General features: G+C 38.8%; 1 protein-coding gene across 1 annotated transcript in view; it reads left to right on the forward strand.

Annotated features, from left to right (window-relative positions):
* Nucleotides 1–22,040, forward strand: part of TG (thyroglobulin) — a 133,098-nt gene that overhangs the window by 54,409 nt on the left and 56,649 nt on the right. The window contains exons 36-42 of the mRNA XM_015856299.2: nucleotides 2,328–2,393; nucleotides 9,186–9,320; nucleotides 9,715–9,879; nucleotides 10,741–10,963; nucleotides 11,552–11,645; nucleotides 15,516–15,675; nucleotides 18,471–18,670. Coding sequence (XP_015711785.2) covers nucleotides 2,328–2,393; nucleotides 9,186–9,320; nucleotides 9,715–9,879; nucleotides 10,741–10,963; nucleotides 11,552–11,645; nucleotides 15,516–15,675; nucleotides 18,471–18,670 — 1,043 coding nt within the window. The remainder of the gene's footprint in view (nucleotides 1–2,327; nucleotides 2,394–9,185; nucleotides 9,321–9,714; nucleotides 9,880–10,740; nucleotides 10,964–11,551; nucleotides 11,646–15,515; nucleotides 15,676–18,470; nucleotides 18,671–22,040) is intronic.

Here is a 22,040-nt window from a genome sequence, read left to right on the forward strand (position 1 = left end):
TGTTTAAGGACTTGAAACATGCTGATTAAATATGAGTAATCTTGGGAAAAATTTGGTAACCCAAGAATTTGTTTTGTCAAAGGAAATGAAAACAACACATTTTAGTTCCTAATAGAAAAGGTCAAAAACGTAAGCTAATGTAAAACCTCACGTTAAGATATCCAGAGAATTTGTTGTTTAATCATCATTCTGTCTATTAGAAAGCTATTATTTCAGTTGTGTTAAGAGAGCACACAAAAAAGTGTACAATTCCATGATAGAAGTGAGTGTGTATACATGCAACCTGAAGGCCTCCTGTAGTTGTAATCATGGTGTTACAGAACGGAAGTTGGATAAAGTGCGGATTTTATGTTCTTATCCCCACAAGCTGACACTTCCATGGACAGCCAACACTGAAACAGCTTTGAGTTACATCTCAGTTACCCTTGGGGAGTACAGCTACAAAACCGCTGACAATTCTCCATGGACAGAACCTTGTTGAACCCCACTTTAAGCAGGAAGGTCCCACAAAAGCAAGCCTAGAAACAATGGAAGAATTAGGGAAACAATCTGAGCCAAATAGCAGGAATCAGGAGCACTTTTTACTACCTTTAAACTCCTTGATCTGTTGTAGGAAGGACTGATATTTGAGTAGAGAGGGAAGCCATGATGTCAGTACACAGTTCTCAGTGCCCATGAAATAAAAATAATCCATTTAAGTTGTGTAGAGCTAAATCAGATCCTCGCAATGCACTGCATTTTATAGTGTTGGTAAAATGCATTCACACTAGATATCTCTGAAATAAGAGCTTGTTATGCAACTTTTCAAGCCCTTTGGTAGTACCCTGCTCACTAGAACATCTATTTCCTCTGATTAATGGTGCTGCCTTTGTTTCAGGAGACACAGCACTGATTTGGGGGTTCCATCACTGAAATTGCAGAGTTTGCTAAATTCACAGTGTGTGGGCTTGGGGAGGAGAGGTCTGAATGTGGGCAGGGGTGATAACATCAGGGACCTGTGACAGAGGGAGCAGAGATGCAACTAGAGGAGAAGTAGACAAAGAGCGGTAGAAAGGCAAAGAGAAGAGGAGGAGACAGTAGAGGTATAGATGCACTTCTTGGAATAATTTTTCCTCTCTCTGATAAAGAAACAACTAAAAATAAAGTATATTGATTGATTCATGGACAGAGTAATGAAGGAGTGTATGTAAAAGGGGGAGTGTTAGGGGAAAAGGTGGTGTTTCTTTCTGCAATGATGAAGCTTCAGATGTTTTTCCACCATAACACACAGCAAGGCACAGATGTGTATGCAAATAAAGTTATTTGCAGACAAAATTTTGTATCAGTTTTGCTGGTGTGTTGGGGGTTTGGGAACCAGGAAGAGGAACAAGAAGACTTTGACGCTGAAGGGTAAAATGAGTGAAATCTGAGTGGGGAATTTACTATAGATAGCAGGAGGATAACATGAGGTGGGTCTTTGGTTTTAGTCCACAGCCTGCTGTTGTAAGAAGATGCTTGTGTCTCTGTGTTTCACCGTATTTTAAGTCATCATGCTGAGCTGACATGCGCCGCTCAGCACACTTGCAATTAGGCTGGGTATATATATATATAGTCATGCCTGCAGTTCAGTCATTGGTGAACATACAGTAGTATTTCAGAGAGGTGGGGTATTGGATATAGCCCTAATTCTTCACAGATTTCATTGAATATGTTAAACTCATGACTTTTCAGAACTATTTACAGGCTGCATACATGTGCAGTAGAAAGAGAAAGAAGCAAATAAAAAATCTGATCCATCTTTGGCAGCTGTTGGATAGTGACAGGGGGCTTATAACTCATTTGATTAGTTGAAGTATTTATGAATGCTTGAGGGAAAATATTGTTTGCTATTTACGTTTAAGGAAAATGCTAGCAACTGAGAAGCTTCACATACGGAAAATATGAATTACTATTTGGATTCTATTTTGAAGCCTTTCCTTCTGGAAACTGTCTTGTTCCTAATTCTTCTTTTGAGAAAATCCAGTTTCCAAATCAGGAAACAGAAAATCTGATGTATTCTGATGCATGAAACTGAGTACTGAGCAGGTCATGGAAAAAAATATCAACAAAGAATTACTGAAATGAGTTATTCATAAAGCTGTGTTTTGCAAACTGCTAATAGGAATGCTTCTAAATACATAAATTGAGGAATGTCTTCTTCATGAATAAGCCAAGAAAGGTTAGGTAGCAAAGCAGGCTCAGATCCTTGTTCTTCGTCATAGTGATGAGAAAATGCAGTGTTCACATCCCACAACTGATGTGGGAGGTATTCTATAGTATTGATTTTATTTTGTGTTTTCTACTTTCAGCTGATCTGATGAACACTGTGCCTAACCTGTGTCCTCCTGTTAGTTTGCCTTTCAGGCCAGAAAGTGGTAAGTGCATTCATATGTTAAGACCAAAAGTAAAAAAAATAAAAGGAAATGTCCTTTATTTTGTATGGTTTCCTGAAGGCCACAATATAAATGAAGTAGTGTTCCTCGTGAGTTCATTTATTCAGATACGTGTATACTTTTTACTAGTCACGTATCATTTAAATGGAAGAAGCTTGGTCAGCCAGAGTGGTTACTGAGCCAAAATATCTAACAAATAGCAATATATCATTTGTAAGTGCAGGCGTCCCATGAATTTCAACATATATGTGTTCACATTTTAGTGCATTGATCAACAGAGAGAATCTCTGTCAAGGGAAGCCACCAAGAAAGCTGCTTATTACCTTATGTCCGCTGTCTTGGGGGTTTCTAGCTCTTTTCCAAAGCAGCTGAGAGTGACAGTGAGTTTCCAGATGATTGCAAATAAATGCAAGAAAAATGCAGAGTCAAAACTAATAAACCTTTTTTGTCCCTTTGAAGATTGTGCCTAAAAATTGGGAGAATGAGAGGGTAAATACCTCTAGAAATTAAAGCAGATTTGTATAACTTTAGAACTGATGTAGAAAAACAATAAACTGCACTGCCTGTAGTCCTTGTTTACAGCTTTCCTCAAGTTTGGGAATATTTTCTCAAAGTTTATTCTGAATTGAATCACAGTAAACTGTCTTTTTTTTATCAGGAAGTAAATTTATTTCATTCCCGCAGTAAAACAATATTATGGCTCTTGCATGAGTGGTTCCTTTTAATAAATTAAACTTAATCTTTCAGGGCAGTATGTTTATTACACCCTAAAAACATGAAAATTTTAAGGAGTGGCAGGCTTTCCTGATGCATTCCTTCAGAAAAATACATAGAATGTCTGCTAAGTGCTGTGTGTTACAGAAAGAAAACAGGTTGACTAGTCATTATGTAACTCAATTTAGCCTTTGGTTAGACTGAAATTGAAGAGTCTCATCCATCTCTGCCCTTGACTATCTGTTTGATCATAAGCAAATCTTTTAATATTTGCTTCTGTTTGCTTTTTAACTTAAACCAGCTGCAACTGGGCTTGGAGGAGGTTGTTAATCATGCCATTTTCAATACTGGGTTCAGGATTTACTATTAACTGTTTTATCTTTATATCATCTTTGATTTCCAGTTATGCTCATGTTCAGACAATGTGTATTTGCTGGTAGAAATTATGCTTTTCTAGTGTTGTAATATAGTGAAAGGAAAATTCCTATTTTATGGGTAAGCAGAAATGATTTTGATGAGAAGTGCTGGAAAAAGCTAGGCAGGTAATTTGTAAGGTGGACAATTCCTTCACAAACTGTAGGATACTGCTTTACAGAGTGACAGGGCAAGGTGAAATGGCTTTAAACTTGAAGACAGTAGATTTAGACTGTATATGAAAAAGAAATTCTTTCCTAAGTGTGGTGAGACACTGGAACAGGTTGTTCAGTGAGGTTGTGGCTTCCCCCTCCCTGGCAGCATTCAAGGCCAGGCTGGATGGCACTTTGAGCAAACTGGTCTAGAGGGAGGTGTCCCTGCCAATAGCAGGGGGATAGAACTGCATGATCCTAATGGTCCCTTCCAGCCCAAACCATTCTATAATTCTATTATTCTATGATTCATTGAAGCCTTCTTCTTGCCAGTGGGATTGGTACATATTCTGTGACTTTCCTTTTACATTTTTCTTGCATTCTTAAGTAGGAAGATAGTGACCTAAGCAACACATAGGATAATAAAATCTTTTTTATCTGATTTTTGCTGTAAGGCTGCACAGAACTTATCCACAGTGAGATATTAATTTTACCCTTAAAATCTTCTATCATACCCATCTCCAGTTCATCTTTCCAATGCAAAGTATCATTTTTAGTGAAAAAGATTGAAACAAAACTGTTAGAATTCTCTATTCCTACAAAAAAAAAAAAAAAAAAGCTAGACAAGAGAACACTCTTCAAAAGAAATGTTAATGATCCAAAGGCTCTTTTGTGTTTTGATCTAGAGCAGTGCCAGTTCTCCCAGTGCTAGATGGACTTTTTCTCACTTTCTATGCTATTTAAACTCAGACTCTCACTCATTAATTTGTTTTGTTTAGGAATAAAATACATTAGGAAGTATTACTTCTCGGAAAGGGTAGTCAGGCATTGGAATGCACTGCCCAGGGAGGTGGTGGAGTCACCGACCATGGGAGTGTTCAAGAAACGTTTGGATGTTGTGTTGAGGAATATGATTTAGCCGGGAAGTATTGGTAATGGTTGGACTAGATGATCTTCTAGGTCTTTTCCAACCTTGATAATTCTGTGATTCTATGATTCTGTGATTATTGAGTCTTTTATTGGCCGAAGTTAACAAGGGACAGCTAGAACAATTTAATATATCCTAATATCTGGCTGAAGATAGAGCTCCTTGGAGACAAGGGATTGCAAGGCACCTTCCATCCATCCCCATAAGTCCTGCTGTACACAGAGGGGAATTCTACTGCAGTCACTATAGGATTATGAGATCATAGAATCAATAGTTTGCGCTAACAAAAGTCAAGACCAAATTTCTGTCTCATCCAAATAATTTCTTAGAGTTTTTCACTGAAACTTTTCCTAAATAAACTGAGCAAATCCATATATTTGTTTTCCTTCTGTTTCTCTATCTGGGCTTTTTTGTTGATTAACAGAAATTTTCATAGAATCTCTAGACCTCTGTAGTTGTAAGAGTAAAAATAACATCCAATTGCAGTTTCTTTCCCTATCTTGTCATAGAAAAGCATACAAAAAACCCTTCCCCATGTGAGATTAGCCTCTGGATAGGGACAGCAAGAGGAAGGCATGCAGTACTTGCTGTACCAGAATTACTCACCCAGAAACCTGTTATAGCCCTGTGACTCCTCTCTCCATACAGAGCTCATATTCCTATTCCCCATGTTGCACACCCAAAGCAGCACTGCTGGGCATTTCTAACTTTCATTCAGAGCCCCATTAGTCTACAAAAATATAATGCCTGCTGTCTGCCTCAAGGTGGGTGAGGTGGACACTGCTGTTTGGTTTGTGCCTTTTCCCTGAATTTTGCTGTTTTGGTATTGTTTTATCAGTCTTTGTCTGTTTGTCCTTCTGTTATACCCTTTCTGACATCAGAATGAACTCTCCAAGTCATCTTCATCATTAATCTGTGGAAGTTTTAATGGAATGTGAGGTTTCCATCTTTAACTAAAATAATACTTCTATTTGTTTTCTCTGCTGCTGTGTTGTGAGTATGACCCAGTTTCTGTTAGCTGAGAAATAATAGTCAAAAGTAGTTAAGTTGAACAGATTGGGAAAGTCCTACTTGTTGCATTTGGAGCATTTTTTTCCCCCTGAAGAAGTTCATGTGCTGTGACAAGACTGAGTATGGAACCATCTGCGGCTGGTTTCAGCTATGATGTGTGACCTTTAACCATGGGAGGACACCTGTTATTTTAAGATTGCCCATTCTGAAAATGCTAATATAGTCATTCTGCAGTTTTGGTTTACTGATGATAGTATTTAAAAAAGAAATCTGCTGATTTCTGTGAATATGGAGGGATGTTACTTTGAAAGACGAAATAGTCCAGTCTCATAATTAGGTGAAACTTTCAGGAACATCCTGAAGCCAGCTGAAGATACAGGATGATAAAAAATAAAAATAAATTTTAAAAAATCATGATATATATATATATATATATATATATATATTATATTATATAGAGTTGTTATTCAGTGCATCTTGCCTAGAGGTGTTTGGGAGAAAGTGGTGATCTCTGCATGTGACTACGGATTACACACAGAAATGTAGGGAGGGATCATATGGGCTCAGTTCTCATTCCAGATTATTAATGAGATTTTTAATAAAATTAAATAATTCCTTGGGAAACTGCCAGGGCATGTGGATGTGGTGATCAGTTAGACTCTGTGTTCCTATCTTCTGTATTCCTTCATGTTTATCATCCTTCCTATGATGCAGCACCAAGCAGACACGGGATTTTCTCCCATGGCGATAAGTTTCCCATCAGGATACCTCAGCACATGAGAAATTGCCAGTCTCAACAGAGATGCTCATGTTAGTAGAGGTGCTGCAGCATACACTCAGCTGAGGGACCCTTCCATGTCGTCAGTCCAGTGAGGTGACAGAGGACAATGGAAGGCTTGGAGGGGGTTAGGACAACTAATGCCTTTTGTCTTGCTTTCCCCTTGGCTATCTTGAGACTGCAAGCATACTTGTTGCTTACTTAGTGAAGCAGAGCACTAGCACAAACTGAGTATTGTTCTTTGGAGTAACATCTGAAAGTGACTAGATATTTGCATGGACTACCTTGCCGACAAACTCATGTCTTGCCTACAAGACTCTGGGAAATCTCTTTTTCTAGTGTGTGTTGCTGGTTGTTGGTGATGTTGGGAGTTTTGGTGTTAGAATGGAGACAGCCTTTTTCAGCCATTCCTAGGGAGTGTTCTGCTTTGCAGCACACTGGACCTGCTTGCTATAATTACTTTGTAACCAAGAGGATTTTAGCCCACTTAGAAACAGCATATTTTAAACTAAATAAATGCCATGTACTGTTACATTATTATATTGCAGTTCTATGCCGTTTACTATAATTGGAAGTACTGAAGGAGGTGGAAAGTTTGCGTTTCACATCAGCATAGTACTATTTCTTGCTGCTGAAGCCCCAAAGTAACACATTTGATAGTTTGGGACATGTTTATCTGAAGTTTGATTACAGTTATTATGCAGTAGTGTTAAGAAAATTTCTCATTTTGAGTTATTTAAATCTCAGAAGTCTGACAAAAATGGGAGGCAACTCTATTTTAGAATCTCATTTTCTGCAGGTCCACTGTGAGTCGACAATGCACTGTTTCCAGAGATTATTGCTATACAGATAGTCTAGCAGCCTTCACTGAAGAGAGAAACAAAACAAAACATTCAAACAAAAAACACTAAACACACACACACAGAACAAAAACCTCTGAAATCTAAGAATATAAAACACTGAGTTCTGTCTGTACAAGCTTTTTTGACTTGAATCTGGACTATTAGATATTGTTCATAATATTCATAATCAAGATCCAAATTTATCTTTCAAATGTAAATTAAGCACAGTAGACCCAAGGATTTGATTACCTCCTTAATCTCACGTTCACCTCATCTATGTAATTCCTCAAGATCATGAATTTTCTTCTACAGTTAACTTGTTATATTGTTGTACTTCTGTATTTTTAGTCCCTTGTACTTAATGTCAGATTTTCCAGCAAACTCAGAACTGGCCCTTCTTTGCTTTCACTGAAGTCAATTATGAAGACTTTTGCTGACTTTATGAAGAGGATTTTACAGTGTAATCAAGTGTGACAGTGGGAGGCTGGACTGCATGCCCTCAGGAAATGTATTTCAGCCTTGTGATCCTTTGACTTGAGTAGGAAGACCAGTGTGGACCCTTTTGCAAATCCATTCTTAAAACTTTGCCTATCCAAACAAGAACATCTGGAAGAAAGAAACTCTTTTGATTGGACCTCTATAATTTTACAATAAAAGTTAAAGGGCTAGCTGGGTTCAGTGTATTGTAATTACCCAGTCAAAGCAATTGGCAAAATGTGGTTTAGAAGGGCAGAGCCTAACCTATATATAAGCCAGGAATGTGTTTCCACCCATCAGGTGTACTGTGCATTTTCAGTAAGGCAGTATCAGGCTGATGCTGTGTGCTCTGTGAGAGCAGCTTCTAGATAGGACAAGTTTAGGTCAGCTATAGAAAGTTCTGTTTTGCCCACATAATGACATGGATGTGCATGGCCTCTGGGCACTGAAGTATCTGCAGCTGAGTGGGAGGAAGGGAAGAAGGAAACAACCAATGGGTAAAATCTTTTCTTCCAAAAAATATCTGCCCACAGTGGTGCCATGGATTGCTCCAGGTATAAGGGCCATGCTCTGTCATCAAAAAAAGCCTTAGTGCTTCTGCATTTATCTGCATTTGGGGTCAGCTGGGCAGAATAATGGAAAGAGAAAGCATGAAAGCACTAGAAATCATCAGTATAAATCTGGTATGAAAATGTGAATGCTCCCTCCAGGAGTGAAAATTCAAAGGAACAGAAAACTCACCTGGGTAGTGGGAGGTTGAAAGGGCCTCTCCTGGGATTCAGGGTGAAGAATAAGCAAAGGAAATGATATTTTAGGTATGAATTATAAACTGTTGTTTCTTGCACTGTTCTGTGCTTTAGCATGGGCTGGAAAGCGACCATTGTGCCTTTTTGTGTTATTCACTTTGCTCTATCCAACATAAAAGGATAAAGTAAAAAGTCTTTTAACGTAGGGGTCTTTAATGAAATGAACCAAATGAATCATAACTTTTGCATCTGTGTGGTAAATGAACTGAAGCAACAGGACAAGAACTGCTTGCCAAGAATAGAAAGACAGCAGCTGACTAAGCTCTGTCCCCATCCTACAATTACACAGAAAGGGTAACACCAGTTTTGTGTTTAGGACTCAACTGTACACATTAGGGCCATTTTGTTTCTAAAATATGTTGATCCTGTAGGAAGGAACTGAAATAATTCTTTTCTGAGCTTTCTTTCATGTTTTATCTGCATGTGCAAAGTTTATAGCCAATCTAAGCCTCTGAATGCTATAATTAATTTATTCTGAGCTGAGATGAAGGAAGGTGAAAACCTCTCATTGGATAACTGTTTAGTGCTTTTCCTTCTATATGATATTGCTCTGGTGGTTTTGTTGTTGTTTGTTTATGTTTATGTCTTTGTTGTTGTTTTGTGCATGTTTGTTTGTTCTACTGTTTACTATTTTAAATGGTTCATTTTACAGAGTATTTGGATACGTGGCAACCCATAAATGTGTCCTCTGTTCTTGTGGATTCAACCATCTCAAACTTTGAAGCTATTCATGTTAGCAGGGAAATATCCAACGACTTTACCACTGCCAAAGACTATTGCCTGTCTGGTGAGAAATGTTTCTCCATAACTTTTCAAAGTATGTTGGCTTGTGAGAATGAAACACCAGGAACAGTTCATTCCCTATTCCCGCATCCAATATAGATACGCTTATCTGCATATTATTAAGAATCTCCTCTTCAGGCTTTTTGAGAATATAGTAGCAAATAATGGAAGACATGATGTCATTATTAAATGCTGCATTTTAAGGCTGATATAACCTTTGTCTAGTTTGGAGAACATTTGGGAACTAAAGGGACATTGTATTCCAATTACACTGCCTTAGTAAACTTCTTGTTTGACCTGCTGTGGAGCATTTCTTTTAAACATCTCATAACAATTTAATACAAAACACTTTAAGAACACATTTGATTTGTTCTTTTTCTTCATGTTTCACCTCACAGTATGTTCAAGGAATCAGACGTGTGCAGTAGTTACACTGGAAATCCGGGCTTCAGCAATAAGATGCCTTTTTTACCCCGATACACAGTTATGTTCACATGGCCTGGAAGGGCACAGCTGTCAGGTTCTACTCAAAGAGCCAGCTACGTACATCTACAGGAGACAAGGTGAGAGCTTTGAGGTTATGAATGGAGGAACTCAGCTGTGATGGCGTTGGTGCAGTTCTCATTTATGAAGGGGTGAGGAAATAGTTGACACAAGCATTATGGAAGTTTTCTAGATAGGTGTCAATTACTATTTTAGTGGAAGTAAGAGTGAGTAATATGGTAAAATGTGCCCTAAATATTTTTATATGTATTAAAAAAAAAAACAAAACAAACAAACAAAAAAAAAACCCACCAACCAAACAAAACACACACACACACACACACACAAATAATAATAAATGGGTTTATCATTATAAAATGAAACTAAATCACTGACACTGATGCAAAAGGTCATTTTGGGTGTGTTTATGGACTGCTTTGGTTTTAGTCATATGTCTTAGAATTTGGTTCCCACCTATGGTATAGGTTGTTTTAAGAGTAACGTACTGAGGCACATTTCAGAATTTTCTGTAATTAAAAAATAAGGAGATTGGCATTTAAATCTGTCCTGGTGGCAGCCTAAACCAATAAGATGTGTTGTTATTGTTCTTATTTCTGACCAGCTATAAATATTTAAAGGTTTATTATCTTGCTTTTTAAAGTCAGTAGAGGAGGAGAATGTGAAAACCTTTTTGTAAAAATTCTCAAATATACATGTTAACGCAATGTCTAAATGGAAAGAAATGTTTGAGAAAGGGTTTTGAGAGCACATTAGGTAAATGTCTGTAGCTATTGTCCCATTTATGGAAGTAGATTACACACTTAATCCCATTTGCCTGAATTTCAAATGGATTTCAATTTCAATGGATAATTTTCATTTCTGAAATGGTGCTAACTTAAAAGAGCAAATTATTTTTTTTCATTTCTCTCCACTCCCATTAGATTTAGTACTGCCTATTTCTGAATCAGATTTAGCCCTGTCTGTCTACATTCCATCCCATGGTGATTTGATTGGCAAATCCAAGGCCGTACGGATCGGCTCAGAGTGGAAAAATATCAGCCAGTTCCTTGGGATTCCCTACGCTGCACCTCCTCTTGCAGAGAGGCGATTTAATCCTCCAGAACCATTTGCTTGGGAGAAAACCTGGAATGCTACTGTGGCTCGGTAAGGAGTACACCTTATGTTGGTGTATGCAAAAATACCATGGGGTCTGCTAGGACTTGAGCAAGGCTCAGCTACCTGCATGGTCTCCCACTGAAGACAATGTCTAGTGTTGCAATGGCAAGAAGTTTAGGGATCAAAGTTAATCTGCTCTTATCTGTTGAATTCTCCATGCCAGTGAAACATTTTGCATCTATTAACAGTATCCAACTGTTAGAGGGGCTGTGGACTTGCCTCAGCAGGTGGCAGCCTTTCATCAGAGTCAGTCCTGGCATAAGGAGATACTGGGAGGAGATGGAGGTGCTGGTGGCACTCTTCATGAGATGCCACAAAAAAGCATACAACGAAATACAGCCATCTTCTTTTTAAAATAATTCCAGTTTTCTCAGGGAAGAATTAGTTATGAAAATACATTTAATGGGTGCATACAACCCATTTCTTACTGAGGTGTAGAAGGGCGTCATGTTAAATGTGATTGAGATCCACAGAGTTCAAGATTTTATAAACTCAAACAGGTCATCAAGATATGAACAAATAGCAGTGGTGGAAAAAGAGCACAGGTTTTCATTGCGATCTTCTTGATTTCCATAGGTCAACTTGTTGGCAGCCAGGAGACAGAGAGACCCCATCATACTCTGTCAGTGAAGACTGCTTATATCTGAATGTCTTTGTTCCTGTCACCACAGTAAGTAGGAGATGAGCAGAATTTTTTTGTAGCTAAGCATTGTCTCTTTTCAAAGCACTTCTAATTGGCGCAAATTACTGTTTTCCGTGTAGTGTTCACAAAGGCCTGCGAGGTTAAATTAAGCACTCTTGTTTTTCCTGGTGCAAACTTACTCCCTGCTGGCTTTGCTGGGTAACTTGGAGGGTAGAAAATTAAAAGGCTGGACATGAAAGAGACAAAAAGAGAAACAGAACACAAGAGGAAGGTGGCAGCAAAGGAGGAGAGGCTGGGGACAGAAATGGTAACGTCTCTGAAGTGATGTGTCCAGAAGACCAAAACCAGTGCTTGCCAGCAGTTGTGTGGCAGTGCACTGTGGTTGCTCTCCTGTTGACCTCCATGGAGGCAAAGTTGAGGAATGAAGGTAGCAAACAATGCTAAATTTGTGCCCTGCCAACAGTGCATTAAAATAGGGCTCTAAAATTGACAGAGCCAGAGTTGCAACCTGAGAAATTGTCATGTGAAAACTCCTGAATTTCTTACTGTAATCAGATATAAAACCATGCTGAGATGGTTGGCCAAACCCCTGGGGGCTGGAGAGGAAGACACTGAATAACAGACTCACTGATGAGTGGACGCAGAATAAAGGAACAGGGCTTTTATTTCCATTGTATTTTTCAGAAGGTGACACCAAATGATGTCTCTGTCACACTGCATGCCTGGAAAGAGCTGGCCTGGCTACCTCAGAGCTACCTCTGGCAGCAGAGCACACAGCCCCATGCATGGCCTTTTTAATCACTAAGAAGACTAACATTTTTCTCCCTGCAGTCCCAGACTGTCATTATGCATTGAGTACAGGTGTTGCTTGTTGAAAACATCAGGTTGCTCTCCCTGGCAGTTTGCCATCTCCGCTTAAGTGCTGCTTTCAAGATAGCTCATTTGAAAGCACTGCATTTTCTACCATCTGATAGAATAAAAAGGTTTTTCTTTTCCCCTTAGTAGTGCCATACATAATCCCTCTTGTCTTTTGGTACAAGTATGAGTTAGAAGCATGCCTGGTCAAGTCACTGTGTCATGTGTGCCAATCTAAGAGAAACAAAACTTTTTTTTTGCAGAAGTATCTAGGAGCAGAAGGCATAGCATTTTCCTGTTTATTCTTGTGGCGAGTTCTATTTTTCACTTGCATACTGAGAGCTATACTTTTACATTTTTTTTACCCATAAAAAGTTAAACTAGCTAAGTAAATTTCAAACATAGAATCCCTTGGAGAGCAGCAAATGCAGAGGTTGTTCAGTAGCATTTTAAGCCTGAACTAGAGCATCATCTGGGCACTGCTCCTTACCACCAAAAGACTCATAGTGTCAAGCACTGAAAAAGACAAATGACATCACCTCATTTTGCTACCATAGCTCCACCCTCCAAATAAAACTGTTAGCTCAGGCTGCCCAGGGCCCCATCCAACCTTGCCTTGAACACCTCCTGGGAACATCACCTAGCTCCCATGCATCCACAGCCTCTGTGGGCAGCGTGTTCCAACACCTCACCCCTCTCTCTGTAAAGAACTTCCTCCTGATATCCTCTCTTGTGTGCTTAATTCCTCACAAAGTTATCCTGTAGTGTTGAAAGCACTGTAGGTTGCCTGTTTCAAATCTACCCCTGCTTTAATTATCACTAATTAAGTGATGTATAGAGGGTTGAAGAACCACAGAACTGTAAAATCACTAAGATTGGAAAAGACTTCTAAGATCATCAGGTCCAAAAGCCAACCCACCACCACTATCCCCACCAAACCATATCAGTCCTAGTGCCATACCTACACATTTCTTGAACATCTTCAGAGACAGTGACTTCACCACCTCCCTGGACAGCCTGTTCCAATGCCTCACCAGTCCTTCCAATATGAAATTTTTCCCAGTATCCAGCCCCAACCTGAACATCCCCTGGTCCAACTTAAGGACTTTACCTCTCATCCTATCACTAGTCACGTGAGAGAAGAGGCCTACTCCAAAGATGGTTCTGAATATCAGACTTCCAGCTGACTCGTCTGAGGCCTGGGACCCTGCATGCATGAGACCTCAAAAGAGCTGCTGATTTTCCCAGAAGAAATCCCTTTCTAGCTAAGCTGTCTGGAGATATCTGGCTATGTCTCAGCTGGAAGTCTTATTTTACAACTCAAAGTTAATCTGTCTGTATTCAAGGTGAGATTGGATGGAGCTCCCTGATCAGGAGAGTGGCAAGCAGCCCACAGCAGGGGGTTGGCTTTAAGATCCCTCCAACTGAAACCTGTCTATGATTCTGTGATGGAGGGTGTAGAAGCTGCAGCTGATATGAGAAAGCTTTAGTCAAGGGATTGTATTTCTTTTACTTTGACAGCTTTTGAACCTCATGGATTTTTCTGCAGTGGTTGCTTGAATTGGCCTGAGAACATGGAGTAAATCTCCTTTTTCAAATAAATTATCCAGCAGCTGATGTTCAGTGAAACAAATTAATTGGCTAGTAAATACATACACAGAGAGATAATATTAAATTTTCATTTTGTGAGCCATAGTTCAATTACAGCATGCAAATATAATTGCGTTGTTCTCTTAAAATGGCTAACAGGAAATAGGAAGGCAGTTATGGTAAACAGACTTCATCTAAAATGCCCAAATCCATGAACTCTGTGACTGCAATCTCTTGGGATTAAAACTCAAGTTATATTTCATGAAAACATACCTTTATGTAGAAGAGGTATGTGTCATTGCTCAGTGCAGACTAAAAGGGAGAATTCTACATCCAGGCACTGGGTACAGACCTAGTACTACATCTTCTCAGTTTAGACCACTCCATATGTGTTGCAGCACACTTGGTTTTGCCCTTTTTGTCTTCTATCTTCAGCGTCTTATCTTTTCGTCCAAACAGCATTGAGTAATGTACTGTAATATGTGCCTTAGAGGGCAGATGAAGGTCAGAGTGTTATGACCCACTGTGGACATGTGGGAAATGGCTATTTCCAACCTTAGCTGCCATGGTTCAACACAATTCAACACAATTTACAATGAATTTTCATGGGAAAACTAGTTCTTTCCTCTTTGAGTCCCCTAATCTTTCTGTCCATTCTTCATGCAGTGCAGAAATGGAACCAGTGACAAGGGACTCTGAGTTATTTTTCCTCAGAATCAGAAGTTCCTTAAAGCTGCATGTTTCAGTTCATGCACTTTCTGGGTTATCCTTCATAACCTTATGGTGGTCACAGGAAGCCTCTGAAATAATTGAGAAAGGGAGAAACAGGAGATAGTGGTGCCCAATCAGTGCAAATATTTGTGATCAGAATCTAGGGTTTGCTTGTGTGTGTGTTTGTATATGTGCAACACACTACTGAGCAGAAGAGCTTCTTTCTGCGTGGTCCTGAGGAAAGTGATAGAGATTGAGCATGCTAAATGTAAAATTGAGGTTGCACTCTAAAATAAACTTTTCTAGCATGGGAACAGGCTCTTTGCAGGGGGATAAAAATCAACAAAACACACACTAAACACCATGTTTCTTTGGATGCTCTTAAGTTATGTGAAGTTCCTTACGGGCAGTCTAGGCCTAGTCTTGTAAACAATATGCACACTGTTTAAGAGCTATGAACAGTGTGCCCCGGTGGCGCAGTGGTTAAAGACGCCGCCTTGCAACACTGGGGCCCGGAGTTCGAATCCCCCCTGTGGCGCAAGTGGTAGAAGTGCCGCTCTGCTACACAGAGGCTCGAATTCCGGGGGCTGGACTCGATGATCTCTAAGGTCCCTTCCAACCCGCACGAAACTATGAAACTATGAAACTATGAAACAGTTTAGAAAATTTTAATTGGGAAGACTATATTCTCATCAATGAGTTGGCTACAGGAATACTAACTGAGTTGTTTTGTCACTGCAGGTCAAAAGCATGTCAGTGTTGCTGTTCTTCCACAATGGAGGGAGTGGCAATGCTGAGGCAGGAAAGACGATCATAGATGGCTCATACCTCGCTGCAATCAGCAACGCAATTGTTGTAACAGCAAACTACAGGGTTGGTGTTTTTGGCTTCCTTAGTGTTGGTAAGTTGTAGATTTCTAGAATAAATGTAACTATGGTCTTAATTGCAATTTGTAACAGTTATGCTTAAAGACAAACAAAAATGTTAGTTAGGACTTCTTAGAAGTCTGTATCTTTGCCTGTATTATGGAGAAGGAGTGGAAATGGCCAAGAAATTACTGCAAGTGAAGTTCTGGCTCAGTCTCCCCAGTGGACAATCCTTGTTCTTTCCAGTGGACACATTAGTAGTTGTATATCCTTTAGGAGTTTATTTTTTTCTGTACTTGCAAATGCTGGACCAATATGATTTGCTACATAACTCTTTTGAATATTTATTCTTGGCAACACTGTGAATTTTGCCAAATTTGGGGTTACTGCTGCAGATATTTGCCATTGTTTTCCTTTTGTCTGCTTTTATTTAAAGCTTGCTCTCAGCAAAGCCTGTTCTTTAACGAGAGTTCACACCACGGACTCCTGACTTATTTTTAGATATGAAGCTGGTGATAGGTGTATCTGAGGAAAGAATCACTGTTTTCATCAGTGCAGGCCGGATGTTTATGAAAGTGATTCTGTGGTTGCATTCTGGCTAGAGTCAAACGAAGTGTGAATACATGTTGAGCAAGCTTCCATCATGCAGTACTGTTCATACATTATCCACTAACCTTCAGCCCTATGAATCTCACCTAGGTTTCTTGCTAAGTGGAAACTGCTGTCTATCTGGACAGAATATTACATAGAAGTGTTTATATTAAAGCCCATAGTTGAGGGATAGAAATGAATTTCCTATCCTCTTTTTCATGTGGATAGTTCCTCTAGCTGAAAGTCTTGGAAGAATCCTGATCCACTGGAAGTTGTCCATCATTTTCGAATAGGAAAGATCCTGTCTGGATAATCCTCTTAGGATTTTAGGGGCATTAGGAGCAAGGTTGTTAGAAGGAAACTCAGAAAATTTCACTTTTTAAGCAATATCGTTTTCATTGTCCAACTAAGCAAAGTGCAGTATCCTTTCCTGTTGATTTGCCATGAATTGCAAACTTAGAAATGAAGGAGTCAAACAGAGATCTTTGGGGAGAAAGAACAGAGAGAAAAACAACAGATTTCCTTTTTGTTGTTTTTGTTGTTAGTTCTGCTGTTGATTTGATATCCTACTGAAAGAGATTTTGTATGGAGTTACAGCTTACTCGTACTTCTGAATACACGGAGAGTTTAATTTGATTTCCTGACCACCGCTATAAATCTGACACATTCTTACTAGCGACCTCATCTCTGGTTTTGCACCCAGAAATTTTAAGTTGAATTGCCAGTGATTTAGATGGCAAGGGAATAGAGAAAATGGCCATGCCTTTTAGGCCTCACTCTTCTAAAAGATCCCATGAATTTATATGAAACAGGATCTTCGTGTTTAAATTTAGCACCATTGTTTTTCTCCACTTCAGTAATAACAGAAATGCGTATGTTTGACATTGTCTGCTTCCTCCTGAACACCAGTTACACCAGTTTCTTTTCATTCTCCTGTGGTCCCAAGAGTGTAATTTTATATAGATATATATGAGATTTATACAATAGGCTATGACTCAAGGAGTGAAAAAAATTCACTCTAGAAGTCAAAGGTCACATTTCTCTTAGTCTCAGTGCTGTGGATGCCAGTGCATGCCCCAGTTCCTCAGCAGGGTATGTTTCACAACCTGGTTGTGGTTTTTGCCAGAGCAGAAGGAACTGATTGTATTTCCCTCCTTGGTTTTCCTCTTTAGCATACTCGTAGCAAGGCACATTGTGTGTCTATAACATTTAAATGGATTTCACTTCCTACAGGGAGCTCTCAGGATGCATGCAGCAATGTCCTAAAATTAGAGATCCTACAACAGTTCAGAGAGGATTTATTGCTGTAGCTTCACTCTATAGTGGCTTGACCTGATCAACTGAAGCTAAGGCTATAGGCAGAAGTTTGTAATTTCCAGAGCCATATATTTAGTTAAATACTGTACTTCTGAAAGGAGAATTACAGTGATGGCTGTTGTGATGTCGGTATCTTTATGATCAACAAGGCTATGAGTAATCTGGACTCCACTACATTCTGTTCTGCTACTTAAATCAGCTGTGGTATCTCAGTAATTCATTACGGAAGGCATGCAGATATCATTACACAATGTATGCATTCAACTGCTCTTTGCCTGAGACAGGTCCAGAAAATGACAGCTCTTTATTCCACCGCCTGTTCATTTCCTACCCTAGTTTCCGAGTTTACTCTTTAAAAGTGGACTACTTGATCTTGGCAATGGAACAAACAGATAGTTTCAGCTATGTTTCTATTCTTGGCTTTTCTTCCTTCTGTTGGATTTTTTTTCTAGTTTTGAATGTGAAGAATTTTAAATCATTAAAAATAAATGGCTCATTGTGAATTAAAATGAAGTACACAGTGAATGAGTAATCTTTTTTTTATTTTTATTTTTATTTTTCTCTTTTTTGGAGACAGTGAAGGAATTACTTATTTTTGCTTTTGTTGATATAAACCCTAGCTGGCCCTTGATGTTTTCTGTGCTGTTTTCTTATGAAATGAAAGACTGGGTTTACACTGGCTGGCATAGAAGATTAAAGTCTTTCCAGTGCTGATACATAAACATTGGGAATACATGATTATTTTTTCATTTATTGTCATGGAAACAAAATCATTAAAACATATAATTCATATATCTATCAGTTGTATGTCAGTCAATCTCAATGTATTTATATGAAAATATTATAAATTAGGAAATGTTACCCTTGAGTGTGGTTGAAGATTTTTTTGTTTTCCATTTGATTTATTCATTTCTCACAACAGGATCTTCTGAGGCAAGTGGTAATGCAGGTCTTTTGGATCAGCTGGCAGCTTTGAAATGGGTGCAGCAGAACATCGGTAGCTTTGGTGGAGATCCAAGCATGGTGTCTGTAGGAGCTGACCGTGGTGGTGCAGACATTGCTAGCATTCACCTGCTCACGGAAACAATCAACATGGGTCTCTTCAGGAGGATGTTACTGATGGTAAGTCACATTCCTGCTGCTTCAGATTCATTTTGAAACAGTTTTGTGACGTGTGTGGGTGCTGGTTTTATTTCATCCATATCTTTTGCAGTACGAATATAACTGTTATTGATGTAGTTATTTTTCTTCTCACCTGTGATTGCTATCTTCAGGAGTTAGGTGTTTCACAAGGATGTACAAGAGATGTAGTTTGGTGATTGATTTAGTCATACTAAGAATCTTTTTCTCATCACTGTGTTCTTTTGTGTTATATAAATAGACTTGTTTCATAACTTATAAGGACAACAAGTTAGTTTCCATTCCGTAAATAGAGTTATTGATCAGCAGTTTTTACACTCTAGAAATGATGAGCCAAACATCCGCATGTTTGAAGAATCTTTATCTGATCTCATGACAGATGAACAATTTCATTAAATGAAGATAAAGTTTCAGAAATCTGAAATCTGTTTGCTTGTCAGCTTGGGTTTTTTTGCCATCACCTGAGGTGTTCTCTATTCCTACTGCCCTTCCTATGCTGATTTTAAGGACTTTAAGCCAGCTTTGTCAGCCGTAATACTACCACTGATCTTCACAGCATAAGAGTACTGCGCTGTGAAATGAGGTTTAATCTTTAGTGGACTTTTATATACTTGGAAATGTGTGCAGAGAAATTTAGTCCAGGAAACCTAGGGCCCAATTTATCAAAAACTTGCCTTGAAAATGCTGAAGTCTCTGTTCGTTGCTTGATTTTTTCTCATTTTTGTCAAGAAATATAACTTGCCTTTTGCATCTCCATGTCTCAGTAAGACTATTTTAATTTTATAACTCTAGCAGAGAAGACAGGGGAAATTGTTGAAAATTACTGTTCACTAGCTGAATTTCTTTTAGGATATTCTCAGATAATTCCTAATACAATTCACAGATTTTTATTCATCTTCTGACATAGCAGGTAATTTGCCAGTAGAGTCCTTTTCTCTCACAGTACAGTCCCATCCTACTCTGAAGTCAAACACCCTTTTCTGAAACAGGATAGGATGTGGCCCTGTTGAGAACTGTAACAGGATACAGTGCAATTTACCAGTTGAGCAACTGATGAAAGGGAAGTGAAAGTGTGTCTTTGCTTATCACTGTTGCCAGAGTCCTTTTGGTCTTTTAAAACATGAGTGTTGAACTGCTTCTTTCTCTAAAGTAGGATATTGAAAAGTGGAAAAAAAAGAGGCAAATGCAGTGAGCAGCAGATGTGTCAGTTCTTCCCACCAATGTAATGTCTGTAACAGCATTTTTCTTCCCAAGAATGCAAAGACCTCACTTTTGCCTCCACAAAAGCAGGATTATTCATTTATTTCAAATTAGTATTATGAAATAATCCATACAGTGCCATGGTGGACTTAATTTTAACTTTGTTAAAGCAAAAAAAAAAAAAAAAAAAAAAAAAAAAAAAAAAATCAACATTAATAGCAGTGGCTTAAAAATCTATTGCATCTTTTCTTTTCTTTTTTCTTTTTTTTTGGTGAATTAGTGATGCAATGTAAAACTTCTGATTTCTTCAGGTTTCTCAGCTACACCTCCTATAAAGGAACATGTCTTTTTTTTTTTTCCAAGATGACAAGATTTTCTAATTGAATTGTAAAAAAGGAGTTGCACACAAACAACGAACCATGAAACTGATTATAACAGGAACAAATTTCCAGAGGGAAATTAAGTCACTAAGCAATTTAGAGAAATTAGGTCATTAAGCAATATTATTTTTCTAACAGGTGTTAACTTTTTGTTCCTTTAAAGGTCTTTGTCTTGTATAAAAAAATCAGATACTGGATACTGCATCTTGCTATACAGAGAGATCTGGCTTAGGAAGCTTTGCCTGAGAGGAGAGATGCACTTCAAATGGCAAAGAGTTTCCTCTATCTGTCCTGTAATAGGTTTTGTTTTGAAGCAATTTGAAAGCAGACTGTACAACATCAATGCAAAACTGTGCGGGTGGCACTTTTTTATAACTTATTCATCTTTCACTAGTATGATATTAAAAATATATATTAAATCTTAATAATTAGTGTCTCATTTTAAATCAAATGAAGTACATTAATACTTTTCGACTTCATCTTTTCATTAATTGACTTATATACCAGTGCAATTTTATGTAAGAAGAGACCTGTTGACTTACTGTAGGACTTTTGCATTTGGAATCATGTGTCTTGTCTGAAAATAGGGTGAAGCTGCCTGAATCCCCAGATCCAGCTACTACCAGGCTCCAGTTAACAGTTTACAGTCTTTTCCACTCTCCATTCATAGCTTCTGTCATCCTCTCACTTGATGTGTTATTTAAAGCCAGCAGTTTCCCATGCCACGTGCCATATTTAATCATGTTATTAATAGATATGTTAATGTGTGGCTAGGGCAGAAGCCCAGTAATCTGCCTGTAACCCCAGTATCATGATTGGTGGTGGCTTTTAGAAACAAACTGAAAGTATGTCAGGATTATGCTAGGTGACATTAGTTCTTCCTAGAGTAAGGGAGTAGAGAAACTTCAAGGTGCCTTCCATTTCTTTTTAATTATTTCTTAGTACACAGATGACTTACCTGCTAGGAAAATCTATCTAAGTTCCATCCTTTCTAAAACTTTATTCATGCATACCTCAAATCATTGTCTGGAGAGGGAGGTAACCAAAGCGTACTGTCCTAGCAGCCTGGAGATCCCTTTTTCCCCAACACTATCTGTCGTGTACAATGTGATTGTATAAATGGTCATCATGGAGAAATTGCAAATGTACAACTAGACATATATATATGTTGTGTGTATAATACCAAGGATTACACAATTAATCTACTTACTTCTAGCCAGAAAATCTAGTTAATATCGATGGAGTGCTGTGTCTAGTTTGGGGCTCACAGTCACAGAGAACAACTAGAGAGAGTTCATTGAAGGGCCACAAAAAATGATTAAGGGACTGGAGCATCTCTGCCAAGACAAGGGGCAGTGGTCACAGATTGGATCACAGGAGGATCCTTTTGAACACAAGGAAGCACTTCTGTGCAGCTGAGCCCTGGCACAGATTGCCCAGAGGCTGTGGGGTCTCCTCCTTGGAGATCTCCGAAAGCTGCCTGGATGTGGCCCTGTTCTGGGTGTCCCTGTTTGAGCAGGATTAGGCCAGATGGACCCAGAGGTCCCTGCCAACCTCAGCCATGCTGTGAGCTTGTGTGCCTGTTCTCATCAGAGCATGTCTTATCCCCTCTCTACAGAGTGGAGACTGAAGTGTTTTCCAAGCACACAGTAGCATGGACTTTTAGAGTTTTTGTTGTGTTGTGTCAAAGAAAATGTCTAGATATATCACCGTAAGACTGGGTGCTTGTAATAGTTTGCCAGCTTTTCAATCTTTTAAAGCAATACAAAGTA

This window comes from Coturnix japonica, chromosome 2 (genome assembly GCF_001577835.2).
Source record: "Coturnix japonica isolate 7356 chromosome 2, Coturnix japonica 2.1, whole genome shotgun sequence".
Classification (NCBI taxonomy): Eukaryota; Metazoa; Chordata; class Aves; order Galliformes; family Phasianidae; genus Coturnix; species Coturnix japonica.